The sequence below is a fragment of the Hyperolius riggenbachi genome, chromosome 12 (assembly GCF_040937935.1).
Source record: "Hyperolius riggenbachi isolate aHypRig1 chromosome 12, aHypRig1.pri, whole genome shotgun sequence".
Taxonomy (NCBI): Eukaryota; Metazoa; Chordata; class Amphibia; order Anura; family Hyperoliidae; genus Hyperolius; species Hyperolius riggenbachi.
Genome location: NC_090657.1, coordinates 58,863,824 through 58,886,429, shown reverse-complemented (window position 1 = coordinate 58,886,429; position 22,606 = coordinate 58,863,824). Strand labels below are relative to the sequence as shown.

The 22,606-nt window shown below is 44.6% G+C and overlaps 1 protein-coding gene across 1 annotated transcript in view; it reads right to left on the bottom strand.

The window, feature by feature from the left end:
- The window catches only part of PCTP (phosphatidylcholine transfer protein), a 72,940-nt gene that overhangs the window by 9,565 nt on the left and 40,769 nt on the right, over positions 1 to 22,606 (bottom strand). Inside the window, exons 4-6 of the mRNA XM_068262238.1 lie at positions 17,389 to 17,465; positions 15,145 to 15,316; positions 12,236 to 12,303 (exon numbers count right to left, since the gene is read on the bottom strand). Of these exons, the coding sequence (XP_068118339.1) occupies positions 12,236 to 12,303; positions 15,145 to 15,316; positions 17,389 to 17,465 (317 nt within the window). The remainder of the gene's footprint in view (positions 1 to 12,235; positions 12,304 to 15,144; positions 15,317 to 17,388; positions 17,466 to 22,606) is intronic.

Genomic DNA, 22,606 nt, shown 5'->3' with positions numbered 1-22,606 from the left:
TAAAAAATAATAGTTATGTTATTTTCATTGCCCCACCCCCGTTATTTTTCAGCGCCTGAAAAATTGTAGTGGTTACAATGGTTTACAGACCCGGCGTCAGAAAGATAAACAAACGGTGAAAGCTGTGGCAAGCTGGAAGAATAACATATGCTAACACAGTTTGACTGAAGAAAGATTTTTTACAATAATATATGTGGGTTCGGAGTCACTTTATTTCTACTAGGGAGTACAAGCGAAAGACTTACATTAAAAGAGGACCCAAGCAAAAATAAGCAGCTGACACATTTATTGTTAACACGTGACAATGCATTTCGTGATATTGCAGCCACTTTGTCAGGTCAGTGCCTGTGCTGTATGGCCATACAGCATGTTTTACTTACATTTCCTATTCCCTATTATAGACTGTAAGTTTTTTTTTTGTTTTTGTTTTGTTTCCCTGTGTAAACTTTATTTAACACTTCTTGGTTAACAAACAGACAACATTGTCACATGACTCTAGATCCGCAGATAAGCTATATAATGGCAATATAAATCATTGCATATCTTAACATCTGTCCTTTAGGGCCCATTCACACTGGTGATAGCAAAACGCTATCAAAATCGCTAGCATTTTGCGATGGGGCTTTTTCAGCGAATAATGCGTATTTTTTATTGCACATGTTTGCGATTTTAGACTGTAAGTTTTTAATTATTGTATCTTATTTGGGCACCTCCTAATATAAATCCTACACTTTTTAAAATAAATTGTTTTTCAAACGTTATCAGCAGTTTAAAACTCTTGGTAACCAATTGACTCATTTTATAGAAATAATTCCCTAGTTACAAATGCATACATGAAAAAAGGCTGCAGGGGATTGCCGCTAATAGAATATCAGATCTTTAAAATTATTATAAAGAAATATTTTACTACTGAATATAGATATTAAAATATCAGTAATCTTTAACAATATCTTACTATGGCTAAACATACCCCTACTCTTACACAGAATCAGGGGCGCCTCAACCGCCTGGCGGTATAAGCGGTCGCTTGGAGCGGCATGAATGGAGGGGGGGGGGGGGGAGCGATGCTGCGCGGGGTTAGGGGTAGGCGGGGGTGAGAGACTGCAGCTGACCACCGCTATTACAATCAGCTGTGCTGCCTGTCATGTCGTGCCGCTGCCTCTACGATTATTTTCTGATGAAAAATTGCTGCGTTGCGTTTATTTTATGATGAAACATTGCTGCATTACGATTATTTTCATGGGGGGGCGCCACAGGTTTTACTCTTCTGGAGTGACAAAATGGCCAGAGGCGTCCTTGCACAGAACCTTCCCTCTACTGATGCCTAACCCTCTCACCCCGGTGCCACTTCACCTTAACCACTTGAGGACCATAGGCTTACACCCCCCTAGTGACCAGGCCATTTTTCACAATTCAGCACTGTGCAGCTTTAAGGGCTTGTTCACCCTTTTTTTTTTTTTTTTTTTTTTTTTTTAGCGCTGTCGACTTTTAGAAATCACCCTAAAAGCGCTTGTGCAATGATTTCCTATGAGAACGTTCACATGTGAGCGTTACAGGTACCATTTTCTGAGCATTTTTTGCTCAATGGAAGGTATAGGGAAAACGCAAAACGCTTGAAAAAGCATTTAGAATTGCGATTTCCCGGGTGCTTTTAAGAATAAATACATTGGGCTTGATTCACTGCTAACACAGCACGCCTAAAAGCTTTGCACGTGCAAACTAGGGTGCTAAGTAGTTTGCATGGCAAAGCGTTTACTGATTGCGTGCTATTTTAGCACGCGTAAAAGTTTGCATGTGCAAAGTTTTTGCGTGCACCGCTTCGCATGCAATATCAGCCGCTTCGCATGCAAAGTATGTTTATCACGCTACTAAGCATGCGAAGCGGTTGATTTTGCACGCGGAGCGGTGTGCGTAAAACTTTGCGCGCATATCAGCCCGTGCAAAGCCAGTTTGCACATGCTAAGTGGCTTTTCACTGGCGTGCTAACACTTGGCACTCTTTTGTGAATCAAACCCATTGTATTCACAATGGGAGACGGGACTTCTGTCAGGTGAGTAAATTCTTTTTTTTTTTTTTTTTGCTGCTGAAATGCGGGCCACATTTCAGCGGAAAATAAACGCAATTTGGGTGACATTTCAGCAGCAAAAAAAATAATTTACTCACCTGACAAGTCCCCTCTCCTGGCCTCTGGTGTGCAGCTCCCCCGGAGATCCTCCTCCAACCTCCCACGCTGACAGGCAGAGCAGGGCTATGGAAAGATGGCGCCCGAAGCCCTGTACTGGAGACACAAATAGTCACACCATCTTCCCGTAGCCCTGCTCTGCCTGCCGGAAGACTAGGCAGGTTGCAGCGGGGCTGCAGGCTATGAACTGGCGCAGCATCTATTAGACGCCGCTGACAGTTCATGCAATACGGTGGCCAGAGTCCCGAGGCTGGGACGTCTAAAAGCGGGACATTTCCAGGGACCTCATGCAGCCTGGGACGGGACCCCAAATTCGGGACCTGTCCCTGGTAAAGCGGGACGTCTGGTCAGCGTAAGATCATCGGCATCTCTCCCTCATGGCTTCCTCTAGTGCCAGCTTTTCCTGATTGCATCACCACACGTGACCGGCACTAGGGAAAGCCATCAGAGATATAAGGCGTCACTGATTACTGCACTGATACTCTGCATGGTGGAGAACAGGAGGGGTGGAGGACACAAGAGGGGTACAAAAAGATACATCGACCGATCCCACAACCTCTTCCTTCGCCTTCTCCTGGTACTGGTAGAAGCCATGTAAGTTTGGCCAGACGGGGTCAGTAGACGCATGCGCAGTACAGCTGCACGGGCCCCCACGTCTCATGGCTAGGAGCGTTCTGTGCCTGCTCAGTAGTACTGCGCAGAAGCAGAGCGTTCCCAGCCAAAGGAGCCGAGGTGGGATGCGCACACGCGGCGGGGCGTGCGCAGTGCTCCCCAATTTGCCAAACTTACGGCCGGGGGTTCTACCGGGACTGGGAGAAGGAGTAGGAAGACATAGTGAGCGGAGGGGTCTGTAGGAAGCCCCAGGTATGTATAAATCTTTTATAAATGATCGTCTCTGGTTTACTTTAACCACCCTAGCGTTCTGGACGAGCTGAGCTCGTCCAAGAAAAAGTTGCTGCTAGTGTTTCGGACGAGCTCAGCTCGTCCAGCACTTCCCCCACTCACCGCTGTGCAGTGCGTGCATTCGGCCGCCTTCTCTGTGCTGCTGCGGGGCTCCCTCTCCCTCCTGCTGGGCTCTGATCGCCGGTCCCCGGCTCCCCCGATCCTCCGGTCCCCACTCCCCTCTTCTCTCCGCAATTCTCCGGAGTTCCGGCAGTCAGGGAAGATGGGGCAGCCCAGCCACTTCCTCTGACGCCGGCTCCTGCGCCCCCCCAGTGTCTGTCGCGGCGACAGCATCATTAGATTACATAGGGAAACAAACTATGTAATCCAATCATGCTACTGTAATTCAAAAAGTTGTTTGCACAAACACAAACACCTGTCAGCTCTCAATAAAAGACCTGAACCGTTACTGCCTCTCCCTCTTTCAGAGTCCCCAGCGTCCAGTGTTAGTCTGTTGTCAGCTATCATCTGTGATTTCTGTGCGATTTCTGTGCGATTACTGCTTTTTTCCAGCCTTAGCTTCGTTCATATTACTGTCAGATTGCGTATTGCTTTCCGTCTTTTTCAAGACGCTGTGATCCCTGTGCGTTTGCTTTTGCTGTTTTTTTTTTTTTTGTTTTTTTGTCGCTGCCCGTGACCCCGAACCCTGCTTGGAGTCATGGCCTCGTCCTCCCGGAGGCGTGTGCGTGACGAGGAGTTGCTGGATGTCCTCGAGGCAAGCGACAGCGAAGACGAGCTCCTAGAGGAATCGACAGACAGCGAGGTTCCCGGTAACCTGTCTTCGGAGACGGAGACCAGTGATAAGGAAGCCGAGGAGCCAGTGACGGTCGCACGCACCTGGTGTGAGCTGGGGAGCCCCACTCAAGCTCCGCCACCCAGGTTCCCCTTCACAGGGGCACCCGGGCAGAAGAGCGCGTGCGACGAGAGTCCGCTGTCCTTTCTGGAGCTCTTCCTGACTGATGACGTCATCTGCAAGATCGTTGAGGAGACGAATCGCTATGCAGCGCAACATCAGCAGGAATCTTCTTTACCCAGGTTCTCGCGGAGAAGGAAGTGGGAACCTGTGACCAGCAACGACATCTGGGTGTTCCTGGGGCTCGTCATCCTCCAGGGAGTTGTTGGTAAGCCGCTGCAGAAGTGGTACTGGACCACTAATAAGATCCTCAGTACGCCCTTCTTTGGATCTGTTATGTCCGAGCCACGGTACACCCTCATCATGAAGTATTTGCACTTCGGAAACAACGAGGAGTTTGATGAGGCCACCCATCCCGCACCCAAGCTGAAAAAAATTTGGGACCTATACCAGATGATTGTTGTGAACTTCAAGGCTGTGTATGTTCCAGATCACGACATCACGGTTGACGAAAGCCTCATGGCATATAAGGGGAGACTGAGCTGGGTGCAATTTATTGCATCAAAAAGGGCACGCTTTGGGGTGAAGTCGTTTATGCTCTGTGAGGCCAAGTCCGGGTACATCTGGAACTCTGTAATTTACACGGGCAAAGGCACCAAATTTGCCCCTCAGTTCAGCCAGTTTGGGTGTGCCACCTCCTCTGTCCTAACCCTAATTGAGCCATTGCTGGATCAGGGGTACTGCCTGACGACAGACAATTTCTACAGCTCCCCTGAACTTTTTGATTACCTGGTCCAGCATAAAACCGATGCCTATGGTACCTTGAGGGCTAACCGTCACAATCTGCCGCCGGCCTTTTCTGCCAGGAAGCTGAAGAAGGGTTAGGTCGTTGCCTGGCAGAAAGGCAAAATGATGGCTCTGAGATGGGACAAACGTGATGTATGTGTCCTCAGCACTATTCATAATGCCGAGACTGTCCGCACCACCAACAGGAGTAAACAGGAGGTGGATAAACCCAAAGCCAGGGCTGATGGAGCCATGACCTTCTACCCGGCTGTCCGCAAGCAGCAGCGGAAATATTATAAAAAAAAATTCCGCCACTTACTTGAGCAGTGCTTGTGGAATGGCTATGTGCTATACAAGAAAAGCTGTGTAAGGCCTGTACCCCACCACGACTTTGTCTGGCAGCTGACGGAAGCAATCTGCATGAAGTACCCCCCACCAGAGTCAACATCTAGACCGGGGCGCAGGGCATCATATGTCGTGAATCCGGCACGGCTTTCAGGGAGACACTTTGTGGAGTACTTGCCACCGACCCCACAGAAAGCAAACCCTACAAGAAGGTGCGTTGTTTGCTGCAATAAGAAGGACAAGGATGGCAAAAAGATGTGGAAGGAGACCCGCACTTATTGCCCGGACTGTGACGTGGCACTTTGCGCACTACCATGCTTCAAGATCTACCACACTAAAGAAGTGTTCTAAAGTACACTTGTAACCTGTATAATTTTGTTTCTGCCTTCATTTATTTATTTCTGCATTTTTTTATATTTCTACATTGAGGAAAAATGCAAGGTATTTCAGTTTGTCATTAATAAATTTTATTTTATTTTTGACAAGAATTAGTGTTTGACACTTTTATTATACTCAGAATGTATACTAAACTCTTGCTTGGCTCATTTTGGTAAGTTACAGGAAAAAGGTGCTGAAAATTAAATGTACCGCTTTTTGCACAGAAATCCTTGGGAATCAGAACGCCGAGGTGGTTAAAGAGCAACTGTTAGCCATCATATGCCCCCCACAAAAAATACATATGTAAGTAGATAAATGCTTGCTCTACTTGCATATCAGATGTATTGTAGTGTCCACATTTTTGGTTTTCTTTTTTTTTTTTTCAACTTTCATTTTTCTCCTGGCAGGGGCCATCTTTGCCCTCCAGGTTAAAGAACCCCCTCCTCTGCATCCCCCTCCTCCCTGCACTGATTCTGAGCACAGCGGGGAGGATAAAGGCAGCAGGCACAGACTTTATCCTTCTCCGAAATTCAGCATGGGGGAAGAGGGAGAATGCGGCGGGCAGCAGAGAGGGAGCGGACATGCCTCTGGAGGAGTGGGGACAGAGGACAGTGACAGGAGACAGGCTCTGGCCCCCCTCCCTGCGCACTAACAGCGGCTGCAAGATCGAGAGTGTAGGGGAAACCAGGCGGCCAATCGCATGTGCAGAGATGAGTGACAGAGGCTTCAGCCAATCAGGCTGATACAGCATGCCATGTCACTCCTTTTTTCGGTCTGCGTACGTTTATTGAGCCTGGAGGCATGGGGAGAGGAGACCTAATTGGAAAAAAGTAAGATTGCTTCTATTTGCCTGGTTAGCATCCTTTTTAACATTGTGACAGCCTGCAATAGAAAATTAATTTTGTATTTAATGCCTAACAGTTACTCTTTAAAGAGGGATTGTCATCCACAAAATCAAATGTCATTTTCCCACTGCTCTGTGTTTAATATGCAGCCTGCAACCTTACCCTGCATTGCAAGCACTCCAAACTATTCAGAAATGTTTGCTGTAATAAATCTTATCTCAGTCAGCCAGGCTCTATTTTTGCCATTGCCAATGAGAATGAAGCTGGTCATCAACCCTCCCACATTCCTGCTCCTCACTGATTGGCCGAGGGCAGTTCAGTGGTGAGGGATTGGCTGAGGGCAGTTCAGTGGTGAGGGATTGGCTGAGGACAGAAAAAAGTAAGGGAGGAAATGACATCAGGGTTGGCTTCTGTTAGAGGGAATCAAGATGGCAAATTGCAGGAACAGAATTCTCTTTATTTACTATATTCTTTTACTGAAATCAAAACATGGACAGTACAATACATCTGTTATGTAAGTAGAACAAGTAGTAATCTACTTATATATGTGGATTTTTTCCTGGGATAATATGGCTGTCCCTGCTGCTTTTAAGGGGAACACCACCTGTAGTAGTTAACTTTGCTAGTTGAAATCAATACTATTTTTGGGAGTAATCCCAGCCAGGGAATAGAGGTCAGCTACTCACACCATGCAGTCTCTTCGCTCTCACATTTGCGTTGCTCTGTAGTCGCTGCAGCCCACTCACCTTGCTCCGTGTGCCAGTCAGGAACCAATTTCATTGGCTCCTGACCTGTGAGCCAATCAAAATGATCACAGCTCAATCTTTAGGGGAAAAAAGTATCCGGTCCTTAAGGGGCCAAAGACTGCTAGAGGTTAAACAAAGACTTTGTTTGTATTCAGGCCATTACCTCTTATGACCCTTCTGCTAAAAATAGCTCTAAATGTAAGCAGAGGTCATAAACAGATTAAACAATCGTTGGAACAATTAAAGGACTCCTTTGAGAATTACAGTAAGTAGAATGCCTCCTTATAAGAGCACTGTGTGCATTTCCAGGATTGCCAGTGCTGAACCTACGCCCGACTCCAGGCCGCCACTCTAATCACCTCGTGTACAATACTCTCGTCTTGCGTCAATAGCTTATCTTGACTGCGGAGGGGCAGGATGCGGCGGGGAGTGACATCAGCGCAGGGAATTGTTTAATTGGAGTCTCAGGCTGTATTAAAGGACGGTAACAAAATTAATTGGGGGCTACTTTGCCGTCTCATATTTTGGCAACGCTCGGAAGGAAATGGGTTTTGGCAGCAGTCCAGTCCAGAATGGTCATAGAATTATTTAAAGTGAAACACCACTTTTGTTGAGGACAAATAAACAAAAAACAAAACCAAAAACCCTCTAAGTTCCCCTGTAGGTCACATAGACCTATGTATATCAGTGTGTGCAGCAGCGGCGCGCACCAGTAGGGATAATCATAACGTACATTTTTCCCAATTACGGCCATACATAATTACGATTTGGACATTCAAGAACGACATAGAGGCATGTCATTGTACACAGGACATGCCTTTGTGTCTTAAGATTTCATATATCTACCTCAAGTTCTCTTTAACCACCCTGGCGTTCTATTTATTGCGGCCGTGGGTGGCTTTTAAAAATAAAAAATGGTTTAACTTAGTGTAGCTAGCACTAGGCTAGCTACACTGTCCCCCCCCCCCCCTCCCCTCCGATCGCCGGCGATATTTACCTGGCCGCGATGGCTGAGACTTCCGCCATAGCTTCAGGTGTTGCTATGGCGACGATCGGACATTACGTCATGGATGTCATGCGCAGTTCCGATCGCTGCCATAGCGACCCGTGGAGGCTATGGAGAGGCTGCGCCAGTGAGGGCTCCGGGGAGTGTATGTATAAAGCAGCGGCGATCGGGGGATAAGAGCAGGCCGGCGGCGATCGGAGGGGTGATGTAGCTAGCCAAATGCTAGCTACACCCCCTCTGAAAATTTGGTAAAAGACCCTCCAGGGCCTGAGAAATCCACCGCGGCGGTAATGGACGAGCTGAGCTTGTCATTACCGCCAAGGTGGTTAAAGATGCTAAGGTAAAATGTTTTTTTAAGATCCAAGTTTCTCAAAAACTCCAAGGTCTTTTTGAAAAATGTGTTTTTCAATGTGTTCCCAACTATTCCCCTTAAAGGACTTACGAGCCCAAATAGGTAAAAAAAGAGAAGTACCTTAATCACTTTGAAATGCATGGAGGACGCCATCCCCGCCCTCCGTGCAGTTCCGCCGGGTCCCCGCAGTGTGATAGCCCCCCATGCCGCTCCCGACCCCACGGACGGGGTCGGGCTCCCCCTCCTCCCCTAAGATGGCCGCGGCTGCGCAGTCCGCATACACGTTAGTGCGGCTGCGCAGCTTTAGGTCCTCCCCCATCGATCCATGCTACTGTGCGTGAATCGGGGGGGGAGGGCCCCAGAGCTGCGCAGCCGCACTAACGTATATGCGGACTGCGCAGGCGCGGCCAGCTCCGGCGGCCATCTTAGGAGAGGAAGGAGAGCCCGACCCCGTCCGTGGGGTCGGGAGCGGTACGGGGGGCTATCACACTGCGGGGACCCGGCGGAACTGCACGGATGGCGGGGATGGCGTCCTCCGTGCATTTCAAAGTGATTAAGGTACTTCTCTTTTTTTACCTATTTGGGCTCGTAAGTCCTTTAACATCCCTAGCATTTTGGTGATGATAGCCTTTGGAGGCTTTGCTATTAGCCACTAAAGTCAGCACGAAATTACGCAAAATTGCGGATCCTGATTATATTTACATGCAAAATTACTATTTTTCTGGAAATTTCGCATTACGATTTCACATCGTAATTGCAAAATACGATGTGAAATTGCAATTATGTGAAATTCATGCTCATCACTACGCACTAGCTAGTCTTTCCTTCGGAGCACAGAGCTGATCATCTTGCCTGCCTCCTCCATCTGCTACTGCTAAGAAATCAACTCTGTGCGAGGAGAACAGATTTTATAGTCAAGATCTCCTTACTGTGCCAAGTGCTGCTGTCAATCAAGCCCACGTTGTCTGAGGCGTACTGCACAGAGGCAGAACTACTGCGCCTGCGCAGTATGCCGCGGACAACGTGGGCTTGATTAACAGCGCCGCTTTGCGCAGGCACTGTAAGGATAGCCTTGAGGTCTTTCTCTGCACCGTGTGGGGACCCCGGGCCAGCGGCTGCGAATGGAGCTGTCAGCAAGGGACAGACAGCTGCAAGGGGCTGGAGGAAACCTGGGGTAAGTAAATAGGCTGTTTTTAAGTTTGCCTGATGACTCCATTAAAGTGACTCTAAACTCAAAACTTCCTTTGCAGTAAAAGATTAGCCACAGTAGGATAACCTTTACGGGGGAAAAAAAAATCTTCATTACAATTTATGGAAATCCTAAAAAAATCCTGAAGTTTAGAACTTGGTTTCACTTTGCAGGGACCACTGAAAGGGTTAAAGGACAACTGAAGAGAGCCTGGCAGTCCTGCTGACCCTCTGCCTCTAATACTTTTAGCCATAGACCCTGAACAAGCATGCAGCAGATCAGGTGTTTCTGACATTAGGGTCAGATCTGACAAGATTAGCTGTACGTTTTGTTTCAGGTGTTATTCAGGCACTACTGCAGCCAAATAGATCAGCAGGGCTGTCAGGCAACTGGTATTGCTTAAAGTGAACCTTAAGGCTAAAAATGTACTCAGCAGCACTGAAAAGGCTTGGTGTTTCTTTAACAGTTTCACAGCATCAGAACTTTATTTTTCTTACCCAAGCCTCATTTTTAGTTTCACAGAAGAAAACTGCCCGGGCATTTTCCCCCTGATGCTGTGCAAAGCATGATGGGATTCCTGATGTTGCTTTCGTTCTGCTGTTTTGGTGCAATTTATTTTCTTAATTTTGAATTTGAAATTTGAAGCCTAGCGTGCGCAGCTGGGAGGGGTGATCAGGGCACAGGACAGTTGGAACTCTGTCTCATGACACCCAAGTATCACACCACGCCATTGTTCTCGCTGTTCCCCCACCCACCAGAAGCTTTTACATCGCATGCTGCCCGTCGTCCCTCCACATTCTCCTGTGAGAGAAAAAAGGACACCTTATAGTATGAAAATATTTGAGTAAAATATTCTGCACCGCACTGCCCAGGTGTGAAAGGGCCCTCGAGAGATCAGCAGGACAGCCAGGCAACTAGTATTGTTTAAAAGGAAATAAATATGGCATTGTTTAAAAGGAAATAAATATGGCAGCCCCCATACCCCTCTCATGTCAGGTATCCTTTACTGTGATATAGATCATTCACATGTGAGAAGCAGTGATAAAGTTATGGCCAAATGAATGGGAGGAGCACTGACAGGTGAAAATGGCTTTTGGCGTAAAGGGTAAAATGGTCTGCAGGCTGAAGTGGCCCCTTGCAGCTGTCTGTCCTACGCTGACAGCTCTGTTCGCAGTCGCCGGCCCGGGGTCCCCGCATGGTCCTGAGGTTGTCCTTACTGCGCCTGCGAGAAACGCCGCTGTCAACTGCTTCACACAGGTGCAGTAAGGAGGAGGGTGCCCGCACCTCGAGGTCGTCCTTGCTGTGGGGACCCTGGGCCGGTGGCTGCGAACGGAGCTGTCGGTGTGGGACAGACAGCTGCAAGGGGCCGGAGAAAGCTCCAGGTAAGTAAATCGGATTTACTATACATTTCCCTGATGATTCCTTTAAAAAAACATTTTCCTTAGCATTTTTAGCAAGAAGTTTTGAATCAGGATGATACCACTTATTGGCTAACTTAGAAGAAAATCAGTAAGCTTTCAGCTATGAAGCCTTCGTCTGACTGATCCTGATTCAAAACTTCTTGTTTTTACTGATGGCTAGCACGGCACAACGCTTTACTGCCCTTGCATTTCTATCATATATTTTTTTCAAAAACTACAAAGGGCTCTATTCACAAAACTTCTCATAATTAACTTATGTATCACCTAATTGATAAACATAACCTTTGAGCACATGCAAAATAATCACTCAAAGTAAGTTGTTCCTTATGAACTTCATTTCAATATTACTGTTCTTACCATAATCCTACCTAATAAAACCCCTGTGTCTCTGTGTCCCATGTCCGTGTGTGTATGTCCCTGCGGTACATCTGGGGCAGACGTTGCTCGGAGGGGAGCAGTACAGCCAGGGGGGGGGGGGGAGGGGCGGCACATGCGCGCTGACAGGTGGTGGCGGTGACGGACCTAGAGCCCGTTATTAAACGGGCTAAGGTCCCTAGTTCAGTGTCGGACTGGGAGCTGGGAAAGCTGAGGAAATCCACTTGCTGGCCACGCAGCAGTAATCAGGTGTTGCTGCTCACAGTGAAGACTTGCTGCAGGTTTCTATGGGGAGTGATAACACAGGGCTATTGCTGCTTGGCCAGCAGGTCCCTCAGCTTTTCCATCTCCCAGTCCAAGACTGCCCTAGTTATATTATATTTTTGCTCTTTGGGTGCTTAAAAAAGTAACATAGATAAGGTGAAAACAGAGGAAAACCTGTGAAAAAGCTTTGCGAATCCCAATGACTGTTTGAAAAATGTTTTTTACCTTGTTCCCACCCATCTCCTTTACATACGTAGCAATTTTGGTGACAATAGCATGTAGGGGGGCTTTGCTAAAGTCGGTACAAAATTACGTGAAAATTACGAATGGATTACACAAAATTAGTTAAATGTCCAAATAATAACTGTAAACATGTAATTGAAATGTTGCCTAATCGTCATTAGTAGATCTGCTATGTGTGCCATGTCTGTGCTTTATAAATAAAAGGTAATGGATAAAGAGGAAGGGTGGATGGATTTGGTGAAAGGGGTGGGAACAGATGGAGAGGATGGATGAATGGATAAACTGAAAATTATTATAACTATACTTACCTTGGCTGCCCAGTTGATGAGCCAGGAGGGGATCATTCCACCCGGATTGTCAAAATAATACATAAATACTGCAATGGAAATAGAAGAGGTCAATCATGGTAATAAACAATGTATGTATTTTTCCAAACCTGATTATAATGGCCCTGATGTGCTGTGGATCATTGAAGAACATATTCAGTGTCTGCTATCAAGTAATTGGCAACCCTCCCTGGGGACATACCAGAATATAGTCAGGGCTGGCGAGCTAAAAAGCAGTAAATCTACTGCACACAAGCATCGCGGATTATAATAAGCAATCGTTCTAATTGCCACATGATACCGCAATATTTCACTAGCACGGCCGCTACTACGTTGTAGCAGCTTTGGTAGAGAAGTATCGATGTTGCGCTACACCACTATGGCGCGGTAATTAGAACTATTGTGTGTAACTTTAGAGCACCCGCTATGATGATACAAGCGCACCTAGTGTGTGCGCAATCATTTTAACCCATGATGTTTGCGTACGGTAGGTTTACAACTTTTTAGTGAATCAAGCCCTTAGAGTCCGGTATCTGGGCTCATAGCAAGATTTAAAACAAAATAGAAAAAATTCAGTGCAAATTGGGTTTATTTAAATATGACCCCTCTGCAGGTGCTGGACATTTTCAGCAAACCTTTCTATGGTCTGATCTGACTCAGGTTCAGGTGCCCACTAACAGTACAATTTTCAGCAAAGAATATCCCAAGCGATCAGATAAATGTGATCAGAAATACGTTGTAATACATTGATTATTTCGCCACCAACTAACCCATCTGTACTTTCTATTCATCATAAAAGGTTATAAAAAATGCTTTTCTGCTCAACTAAATTGTTGTCGAATGATCAGCATTAGAATCGTTTACAGTCGATTTGGGGCATCAATGAGGTTTATTTTCAATTGTATTTATCTGACCGCTTGGATGATTGTTTGCTGAAAATTGTACCGTTAGTGGAAACCTTTAGCAAGGGTGGCCTTAGGCATGTGTTAACTTGCCATGTGCTTAGGGCCACTATTCCCATGGGGCACCATCATATGCGCTCACTGAGGGACGACCTGGTCACTATGGCTGCAACGTCACTGCAGTGCAGCAGGTCACAGTGATACCAAGTCCATGTTCTAGTAGAGGTACTGTCTGCAGCCTAGTTGCTGGCAGTGTCTGCAACGGACGTGGACATTTACCGTGCATAAGATACCATAGACATTGGCGAGCAAAGAGGTCACCAATTTCTTTCTCTGCCCAGGCACACCAGGAGCCTAGAGCTGCACCTGCCTTTAGGATTGCAATTTCTTCTAACAGAAGAAAGTTTTTAACCCCCAATTGTGTCGGCAAGGTTGCGGTGAAGCACTTTTTTTAAAATTATTTTTTAAATTCATGTAGCTAGCCTAGCGCTAGCTACATGATAGCCGCTGACAAGCGGCATCCCCCTACCTTACCCGATCGCCGCCGGCGCTCTCTGAAAGCAGGAAATCCCGTTCAGAACGGGATTTCCTGCTGGGCTTCCCTAGTCGTCATGGACGTCAGAGGGAATCCCGATACACCCCTCAGTGCTGCCTGGCACTGATTGGCCAGGCTGTGCAAGGGGTCTGGAGGGGGGGCGGCGCGGCGGGTAGCGGCGAATCGGCGGCGAGCGAAATATGCATGCAGCTAGCAAAGTGCTAGCTGCGTGCAATAAAAAAAAAAATTGTGAAAATCGGCCCAGCGGGGCCTGAGAAATCCTCCTGCGCAGGTTACCCCGAGCTGAGCTCGGGATAACCGGCAAGGAGGTTTATAAATCCGGGTTAGCCGAGGTGACACATTCTCCAATGGTCTCTATCTGGGTAAATCGGGCCATGCATAACCCTGAAGCGGGCCAGGCAAAAATAAGACACTCACCTATGTAGGGAGAAGGCTCTGGATCACATAGAGCATTCCTGGTCCTCACTCCATCCCTTTGTTCCACTACTGTCCCCTTAGTGAAATTCTTCGATCCGCTTGGTCGAATACTTCTTTGATCCTCCTTGGGCAGTCTTCACTGTGTCCAAGATGAGCAGATCCGTACTGGGCAGCACGAGTCCTGGCTCACGCATTCGCAGTATGGGTGCACTCGTCTTCGGAATTACTTGGGGATGTGATTGCTTCCGAAAAGTCCCAAAATTGTGTAATTTCAACAGAGGACAGCGGTGGAACGAGGCGACAGCAAGAGGGACAGGAAGGCTCTGTGGCATCCAGAGCTTTTCCTCTACATAAGTGAGTATCTAACCTTTTTGCTTTAAAGAGGGATTGTCACCAAATTTCAACAGCAACTGGACTGAGTGTATTAAGTGATAAAGATGCTAATCCTGCATTAAAACATTTTCTGCTGTTATGGTTTGGAGTTATCATATACTTTAGGAACACTGGCCCTTTAATTGCCATTGCCATCAGCTGGCAAAACAGTTGCATGCAGGGGGGGGGGGGGGGGGGGGGGGGGTCTGTTTATAATATATTCCTCCTCTTCCCGTTATTTCCCCCTCCTTCTAATGACATAAGGCTGTGCACTTCCTAGTATAGATGTCAGTGGGAGTGTCTGAAGACTCTGGGAGGAGGGCGGGTAACGAATACTCAATTAGCAAGAGGAGAAAAAGGGAGGAAATTATGTCAGGATTAGCTTCATTCCAAGGTAGCCAAGATGGAAACTGTCTAGAATAGGATTTTCTGCTTTTCCTTTATAAAATTCACAGGAATCATAACGTGGACAGTGGAATTCATCTGTTATGTAAGTAGAACTAGTATTTACCTACTTATATATGTGTTATTTTTTTATTTCTAGGTTAGCATGGGTGTCACTTGTTCTGTAAGTCACGACTATTAGGTAAGCAAGGATTTTAGTAGTCATATAAAACAATGTAAATGTTTCAGTCACTGCTTACCTTTGCATCCACTTTTCCCATCGCTCTCTAAAGCTACACTTTGCTTGTAGCCGTTGACTCGGATAATTCCAGACTTCTCTGGACAATTGGGGCTCGTCACGCTCTTAGCCAGAATCACAAAGATCTTCCGTCCATTGATGTCCAGATCTCGCCTCTCACGAACGTACACATACTACCCTTCCTGATTAAGGTAAAACGTCTGAGATATCACACAGTGAAGTGTGGTGTTCCAATAGTTTTTAGGCTCAAGCTTACTATTGTCAACCAGTACAGGTGTTAGCGCTCTATACAGTAGTCTGAAATGTATATCAACTTCACAAGTGCCAAGCAAGGATTGGCATGATTGCAATCTTCAATTCCAAATCTCTAGAGATATAGACCTCAAAGGAAAGATTAAAAAAAAAAGCATAATTGTGCAGTACTTCAGGATCAGAGGTTTTTTTCCTTAAAAACCAAAACAATTTTCACATTTCAGCGCTCCTCCCATTCATTCATCAATAACTTTATTGTTACTTATCACACTGAAATGATCTATATATTGTTGTTTTTTTTTCACCACAAATTAGGCTTTCTTTGGTTGGTACTTTTTGCTAAGAATTATTTTATTTTATATGCACTGTAAAGCCAATAATAAAAAAAAAATTCATTTCTCAATTTTCAGCCATTATAGTTCTAAAATAAAATGTGCTTTGATACAAAAAACACATGTATTTTTTTGCCCACTTGTCCCAGTTATTACAACGTTTAAATTGCATCCCTAGTACAATGTATGGCGATAATATTTTATCTGGAAATAAAGGTGTATTTTTTTCAGTTCAGTGATTGTTAAAGTCTTGCAATTAGTGATATAGTATTAACAGTGAAAAATTAACAGTAATAAACCCTCATGATATGCATATTAAAAAAGGGTTTTATTTTGGTAACTATGGGGCAGAGTTGGAAGAAGTTAGGAAAAATTATAATTTTTTTTATTTTAATATTTTTATCTAAAAGTATGTTTGGGGTTATTTTTACTTTTTGGCCACAAGATGGTGTTAAACTAGCCGTGTTCTATTAATAGAAACATGGAAGTACTGGGTTTTTTCGACAGAGCTTGCCTCTACTTGCTGCAGGCTCTGAGTCATCACAGGCATGGTGATTGGGGTTAAGAATAGCTGATTCCTATACCCCGATCACAGAAGGAGGGGATTGCAACAGTGAGGTGAACAGAAACGGCGTGGGGATTGCAAACGCAGCAATAAGTAAACAGTACGCATATCTACGCCCCTGATCCGCAAGTGAATTATACAGGGGCGTAGATATGCGTACCAAGGATGCTGAAGTAGGTAAACTTGCACCACCACCTGCCCGTGGCTAAAAAAAACAACAACAAAAAAAACCACTTGAGATATGCACTGCAATCTACTACACGAATATCCCATGCAATGCGATCACCAGATCCAATTGCTGCTCGATCGCAGTTTAGTGACCTTTTTTCAAAATCTTTAAGTTTGCTGGAATCACTCCTGGTTACACACTTGGTACACAGGCAAATCCGTAAGGCTTCTTTTACACTTAAAGTGTACCAGAGACGTATTAATAAAAAAAGTTTTATACCTACCTGGGGCTTCCTCCAGTCTCATGCCCGTGGATCGCTCTCATGCCGCCGTCTGCACTCTCCTCCAGCTCCGATACTGGGTCCCGTAAGTTCTGTCAGTTGCAGCCAGTCTGTGCAAGAAAAGTGCGCCCTCTACGTAGCTCTGTGGCGGGCATGGGGCTGGAGGAATCCCCAGGTATGTATAAAACTTTTTATTAATACATCTCTGGTTTCCTTTAACCAGTTGCTCTCAATTATAATAGAAAGAAAACTGATTTTCAAAGGAAGGTCCATGTTTCACTATGGCACAGTTCCAACTATACGCGTTTTAACTGAAATCTTTTTCACAATGCACTGCTATAGAAAAAACGCGTACTAATGCATGCTAATGCACACTAACACATACCAACTGATTAAGTGTAAAAGGGCCCCAACAGTGAAATGTGTCCGTGTTATAACAACTAATAAAAACATCAACAGTAAGGGCCTGTTTCCAGTACACACAGATTCTGGATGCAGAAAACTGACTCCAATGAATGCCTATGGGAAATCTGCATCCAGAATCCACGTGTAGTGGAAACAGGCACTTAGACAATAACATACAGAAAAAGCTATTTTTGTGCAATGGCCTGTAATGTATCACATGGTAAGTTAACGGAAAAGGATACATCTCGATTACACAAAGGGAATGGATACTTCACTTCCCAGTATATCACTCCATCTTCACTCTCCACTTCTTGGAGGGCTGGAAAAAAATGATGCCATTATATTAACATAGGTACCGCAATGACATATAGTAGAATATAATACATTATTCAACATACACAATTTTACATTAATTATCCTCAAACACTTCCTATTAGGTATATATTGCTGTATATTGGTATGTAACCCCACCCTCCCAGTGGTGTTTAGCCTAGGTCATGATGTCACCAAGCCTTCTGCCCCAGAGCATTCTGGGAGGTCAGGTGTTGTTTCTCCCCTCTTCAGTAAACAACAACAAACACACATTCCGCAGCTCTTTCACAGTGGCACTTACAGGGCATCGATTGGTGAAGGGGAACATGTGTTCCCCGAGCCAGCCGAAGCCTCTGTGAATGAATCAACATGCCATGAATCACGATTGTACAATTCATGGTAACTTCCAGGAGAGTGTATAGCGTTATCTAGTGGCCAATAAGTACATTTGAAGTAAAAAATATTTTAAATAAATACATTCAGTATTTATGAAAAGCCTATTGACACTATTAACTGCCCTGCTGAAACAAGCATGCAGCTAATCTCATCAGATTTTTTGTTTGAAACGTGATCTGCATGCTTGTTCAGGGTCTATGGCTAAAAGCATTACAGGAAGATGATCAGCAGGACAGCCAGATAACTGGTATTGTTTAAAATTAAATAAAGGGATAAAATAAATACAAATAAAAATTAAATAAAGGGAACCTGAAGTGAGAGGGATATGGAGACTGACATATTTATTTAATATTAAACAATGCAGATTGCCTGGCAGTCCTGCTGATCCTTTAAAACTATTAGCCATAGACCCTGAGCAAGCATGCAGATCAGATGTTTCAGACAAAAATCTGACAAGATTAGCTGCATGCTAGTTTCAGCAGGGCAGTGGAGTCGGAGTTGGAACAAGTTTTGGGTACATGTCGGAGTCTGAGTTCTGAAAAAATGCTGCGACTTCTAATAAATTTAAACATAACATTTTCTATTTCTCATCATAAATAAGTTGTATATACAGTAACAGCAGTGCTTCAATTCACTAACATCGTGCTGGAGATAATAAGGCAAGAGAAAACGTACCACCACACATCCATCTTGCCTTATTAAGATGTAGAGGTAAGTTTTCAGATTGAGAGTTATCTTATCACTTCAGTCCTTAAAGAGTACCTCCAGTGAAAATAATGTAATAAAAAAGTGCTTCATTTTTACAATAATTATGTATAAATGATTTAGTCAGTGTTTTCCCATTGTAACATATTTTAAATCCCTGATTTACATTCTGACATTTATCACATGGTGACATTTTTATTGCTGGCAAGTGATGTAGCTGCTGCTTGCTGTTTTGGCAGTTGGAAACAGCTGTAAACAGCTATTTCCCACAATGCAACAGGGTTCACAGACAGGAAACTGCCAAGAGTACGTACTCAGAATTTCTTTGTGGGAGGGGTTTCACCACAATATCAGCCATACAGCGCCCCCTGATGGTCTGTTTGTGAATACATTTCTCATGTAAAAGGGGTATCAGCTACTAATTGGGATAAAGTTCAATTCTTGGTCAGAGTTTCTCTTTAAGTTACCTCCTCTGTAGTTATTTTCCATGCAGTTAATTATCAGCCTGTCTTTAACTTTAGAATTCTGTAGTTATTTTAAGGACTGCAACGTTAACTTTAGAGATCTCTCCAAGACAGAAGAGTTTAGGTTTGCCTGTGGTAAAATGTTTCCTGAATGCTACAGGAGACAGGAGATAAGTTTAGTGAATTGAGGCCAATATCTGTTTAATAAGATTCGCTGGAAGCCCCTATTAGCTGGGTTCTGGTACATAGATCTGCCCCCTTGCAGAATATCCCTGGCCCTTTCTATATCAGATGTAGGCCTTTTTCGGCAAGGTGGTAGGACTACACACTGAAACCCAGCTGATATGGGGCTCCGATGAATCAGGTGAAATGTCAGCTTCCTGGCCAGGAGCATTGTTTAGTTGCTAAACGCAGATGACATCTTAATATAGCTTTAAAATTCCTAAGGTTTTGCAGTGATAAGATGCCTTTTATGTTACATACTTTCAACCAACAAGATTGTTATATACAAATTAGAGGAGTCAAGGTTCGTGGAATCATAAACTGAGGAGTCGGAGTTGGATACTTTTTGTAACAACTCCACAGCCCTATGTTTCAGGTGCGTGATTTAGGCCCTACAGAAGTCAGAGTGATCAACAGGACAGCCAGGCAACTAGTATTGTTTAAAAGAAAATTAATATGGTAACCTCTATATAGCTCTCACTTTAGGTGCCCTTTACATGTGGCCTCAAGTAAAATGCGATTCAACAGTAAACAATTACCACCAGATGGCAGTAGAGAACTGTTTAACTTCCTACGTAGCCCATTACATAGCTCAACTATAGATGTTTTTCACTCTGAAAGAAAGCTCCCATGTTCTCATAATCCTCATCTTACAATGCAATTCTTATCATTTATTTTGGCAATAAAAGTTGAGATTGGCTGTAGGAATAATGCCACTTTTGCACAAGGTGACCTTTTCCTGCAAGCATTTGTATAAGAATACTGATACCCTGATACAGCACAGCTGTTTTTTTATTCTTTGTTTACATTTTCATGCCTCTTTGAGCTATGCCATTGAAACTTTTATCTATAGCCTTCTTTAACCACTTTGCATCCAGACCTTGTTTCCCCCAGCTTTGACATTTTAGCTATGTCTCTATTTATTTAGCAATAACTTTATGCCTACTTATGACACCTAAATGAAATATACATCCTTTTTTTTTCTAAAAATCTAGGCTTTCATTAAATGGCATTTTTTCTCTTGAACACTTTTACTTTCTATGCATTTTAATGGGAAAGAGAGGGGAAAAAAAACTGGAATTTTTTTTTTATTATTTCTCAGTTTTACCAAATCCAGTTTAAAAATAAAAAGCACTACTGTACATAAAAACACAAATTTTGTTTGGCTATTGCTACCGTTTATCACAAAACTTAGATTATGTTCCTGTCATAATTTATGGTGAGGATATTTGATTCTAAAATAATTCTACAGTGTGTATTTTTCACTATGAAATGAGAAAATAAAAGTATTTATAATGGTAAAAATCAATCCTATATGCTCAGGGAACATCTATTCCCTTTCACCAATTACTGCTGCAGCAGATAGAGCCAGAGGTGTGCACAAGAGTGTATACCAACCACCATGCTACGTTGTGCTTCACCTACAAGATGTATATCTACGTTCTTGTGGCTCACATGAAGTCACAGAGGACGTAGATATACTGTAGTTTTGGATTAAGTGGTAAATCACTGTCACTCTTAAAGCCGGTTTTACATCTGGCCATAGCGCTGTGATGCTCCACCCCCATCGCACCGCAATGTCAAAAACGACATTCATAAGACCATGCGGCAGGGTAATGTGCATTGCACCGCCCCTCGTACGCCTCTTGCCTCCCCTCATTCAGTGATGTACTCCCTGCTGGCCAGGAAGCACGTCACTGGGATTCCCATCTCCCATTTACTTCCATGCATCTCCATGGCTGTAACAGTGTCTGGATCACGCAGCCGAAACAAGCATGCAGCCAATGCAGTCAGACTTCAGTCAGAAAAAGCTGATTGCTTGTTCAGAGTCTATGGCGAAAAGTATGAATGGCATTGGATCAGCAGGGCTCCCGGGGAACTCGTATTGTTTAGAAGGAAATAAATATGGCAGCCTCCATATCCCTATCACTTCAGATGTCCTTTGATGACTTTTAATGATTCGATTTTTAGGGCAACACTTCTAAAAGCGAGCACTGTACATAAGCTCTGTTTGGCTATAGCTAAGCAAGCACTGCATGCAGTTCTGTGGAATGGGGAGGAGGGAAGATTGCCTGCAAATGAACAAGCGGTATCCTGATGCAAACAAAGTAATTGGGCAGCTGCCCATACGCCAGATTTTCAGCCACATAGATCTAAAATGGTATTTGCCAAGGATTATCTTGCATGTGTAGAGGCTTCAGGGCCCGTTTCCACTAGAGCGAATCTGCATGCGTTTTCTGCATGCAGATTCACATAACCAATACAAGTGAATGGGACTGTTTCCACTTGTCAGGAATTCTGTGCGGTCTGCTGTGCAGAAAAAAAAAATCAGAGCCGTCAGAATTCACATGCTGCACACCCACACGCGAATCGCCACTAATGTAATTTAATAGGAAAAACCGCAAGCGTTTTTGTCTTGCGGTTTTCCATGCGCTTTCGTTTAAAAACCCATGTCAATGCTTAATAACCGGCATTGGCATGGTTAAAATCGCATAGTGCAAACCGCGAGCGATTCCGCTTGAAAATTCGCATGGAAACGAGAACAAATCCGTACCCGCATGTGGATTCGTTGACGCGTTTTCCGTAACAAAATCGCAACGCACAAGTGGAAACGGGCCCTCAGGGTTTCTGTACAAGGGTAGGCTAGACAAATGTCATATTTGCATTTGCGACCATACCTCACTTGTGTTCATGAATATCTTTAAGTGTTCCATATGCTTTCTCCTTCATGCTTTTGGTTTGTGTGTAACCCATAAAGAGGCGGGGCAGTATTGCATCTAGCCAAAGTGGTGGTCCTACTGATCACATGATCTCCTGTGCCTTCAGGAGGGTGGATGAGTGGAAGACAAGTACCAGGATCTTTTGTATGCTTGCTTTCTAAGTATCTCTGTAACTTTAAACAAGCCCCTCTGGGGGATATTTAACTCAGGAGGAGGAATCCTCAAGGTTCCAATAAGGCTTCCCCGACCTCTGTAGACAGCAGGAATTTAACGCTGGCTCCCCGAAACCTCCCCCAACAAGCAAAATTTATTTACCTCTCGGGGATACAGCACAAGCACAGTAGCGGCTCTTTCTTCGGGTAAGGCGGAAATAGCTGAGCCCAATCATATCCGCTTTACTGCGCAGGCTTAAAGTGAACCTTAAGCCAGAAAAAAAAATGAGTTTTACTCACCTGGGGCTTCTAATTAGCGCTATTGCGGGCCGCAATGCGTACAAAATACGCGTTGTCGCATATCTATGCGTGCGTAATGCGGCAACGTGTATTTTTTCGGCCCGCAATAGCGCTAATTACAGTCGGGAATGCAGAAAAAGCTACGCATGGCCTGTCCTGACGGGCCTGTCGGCAAAAACGAAACTAGCT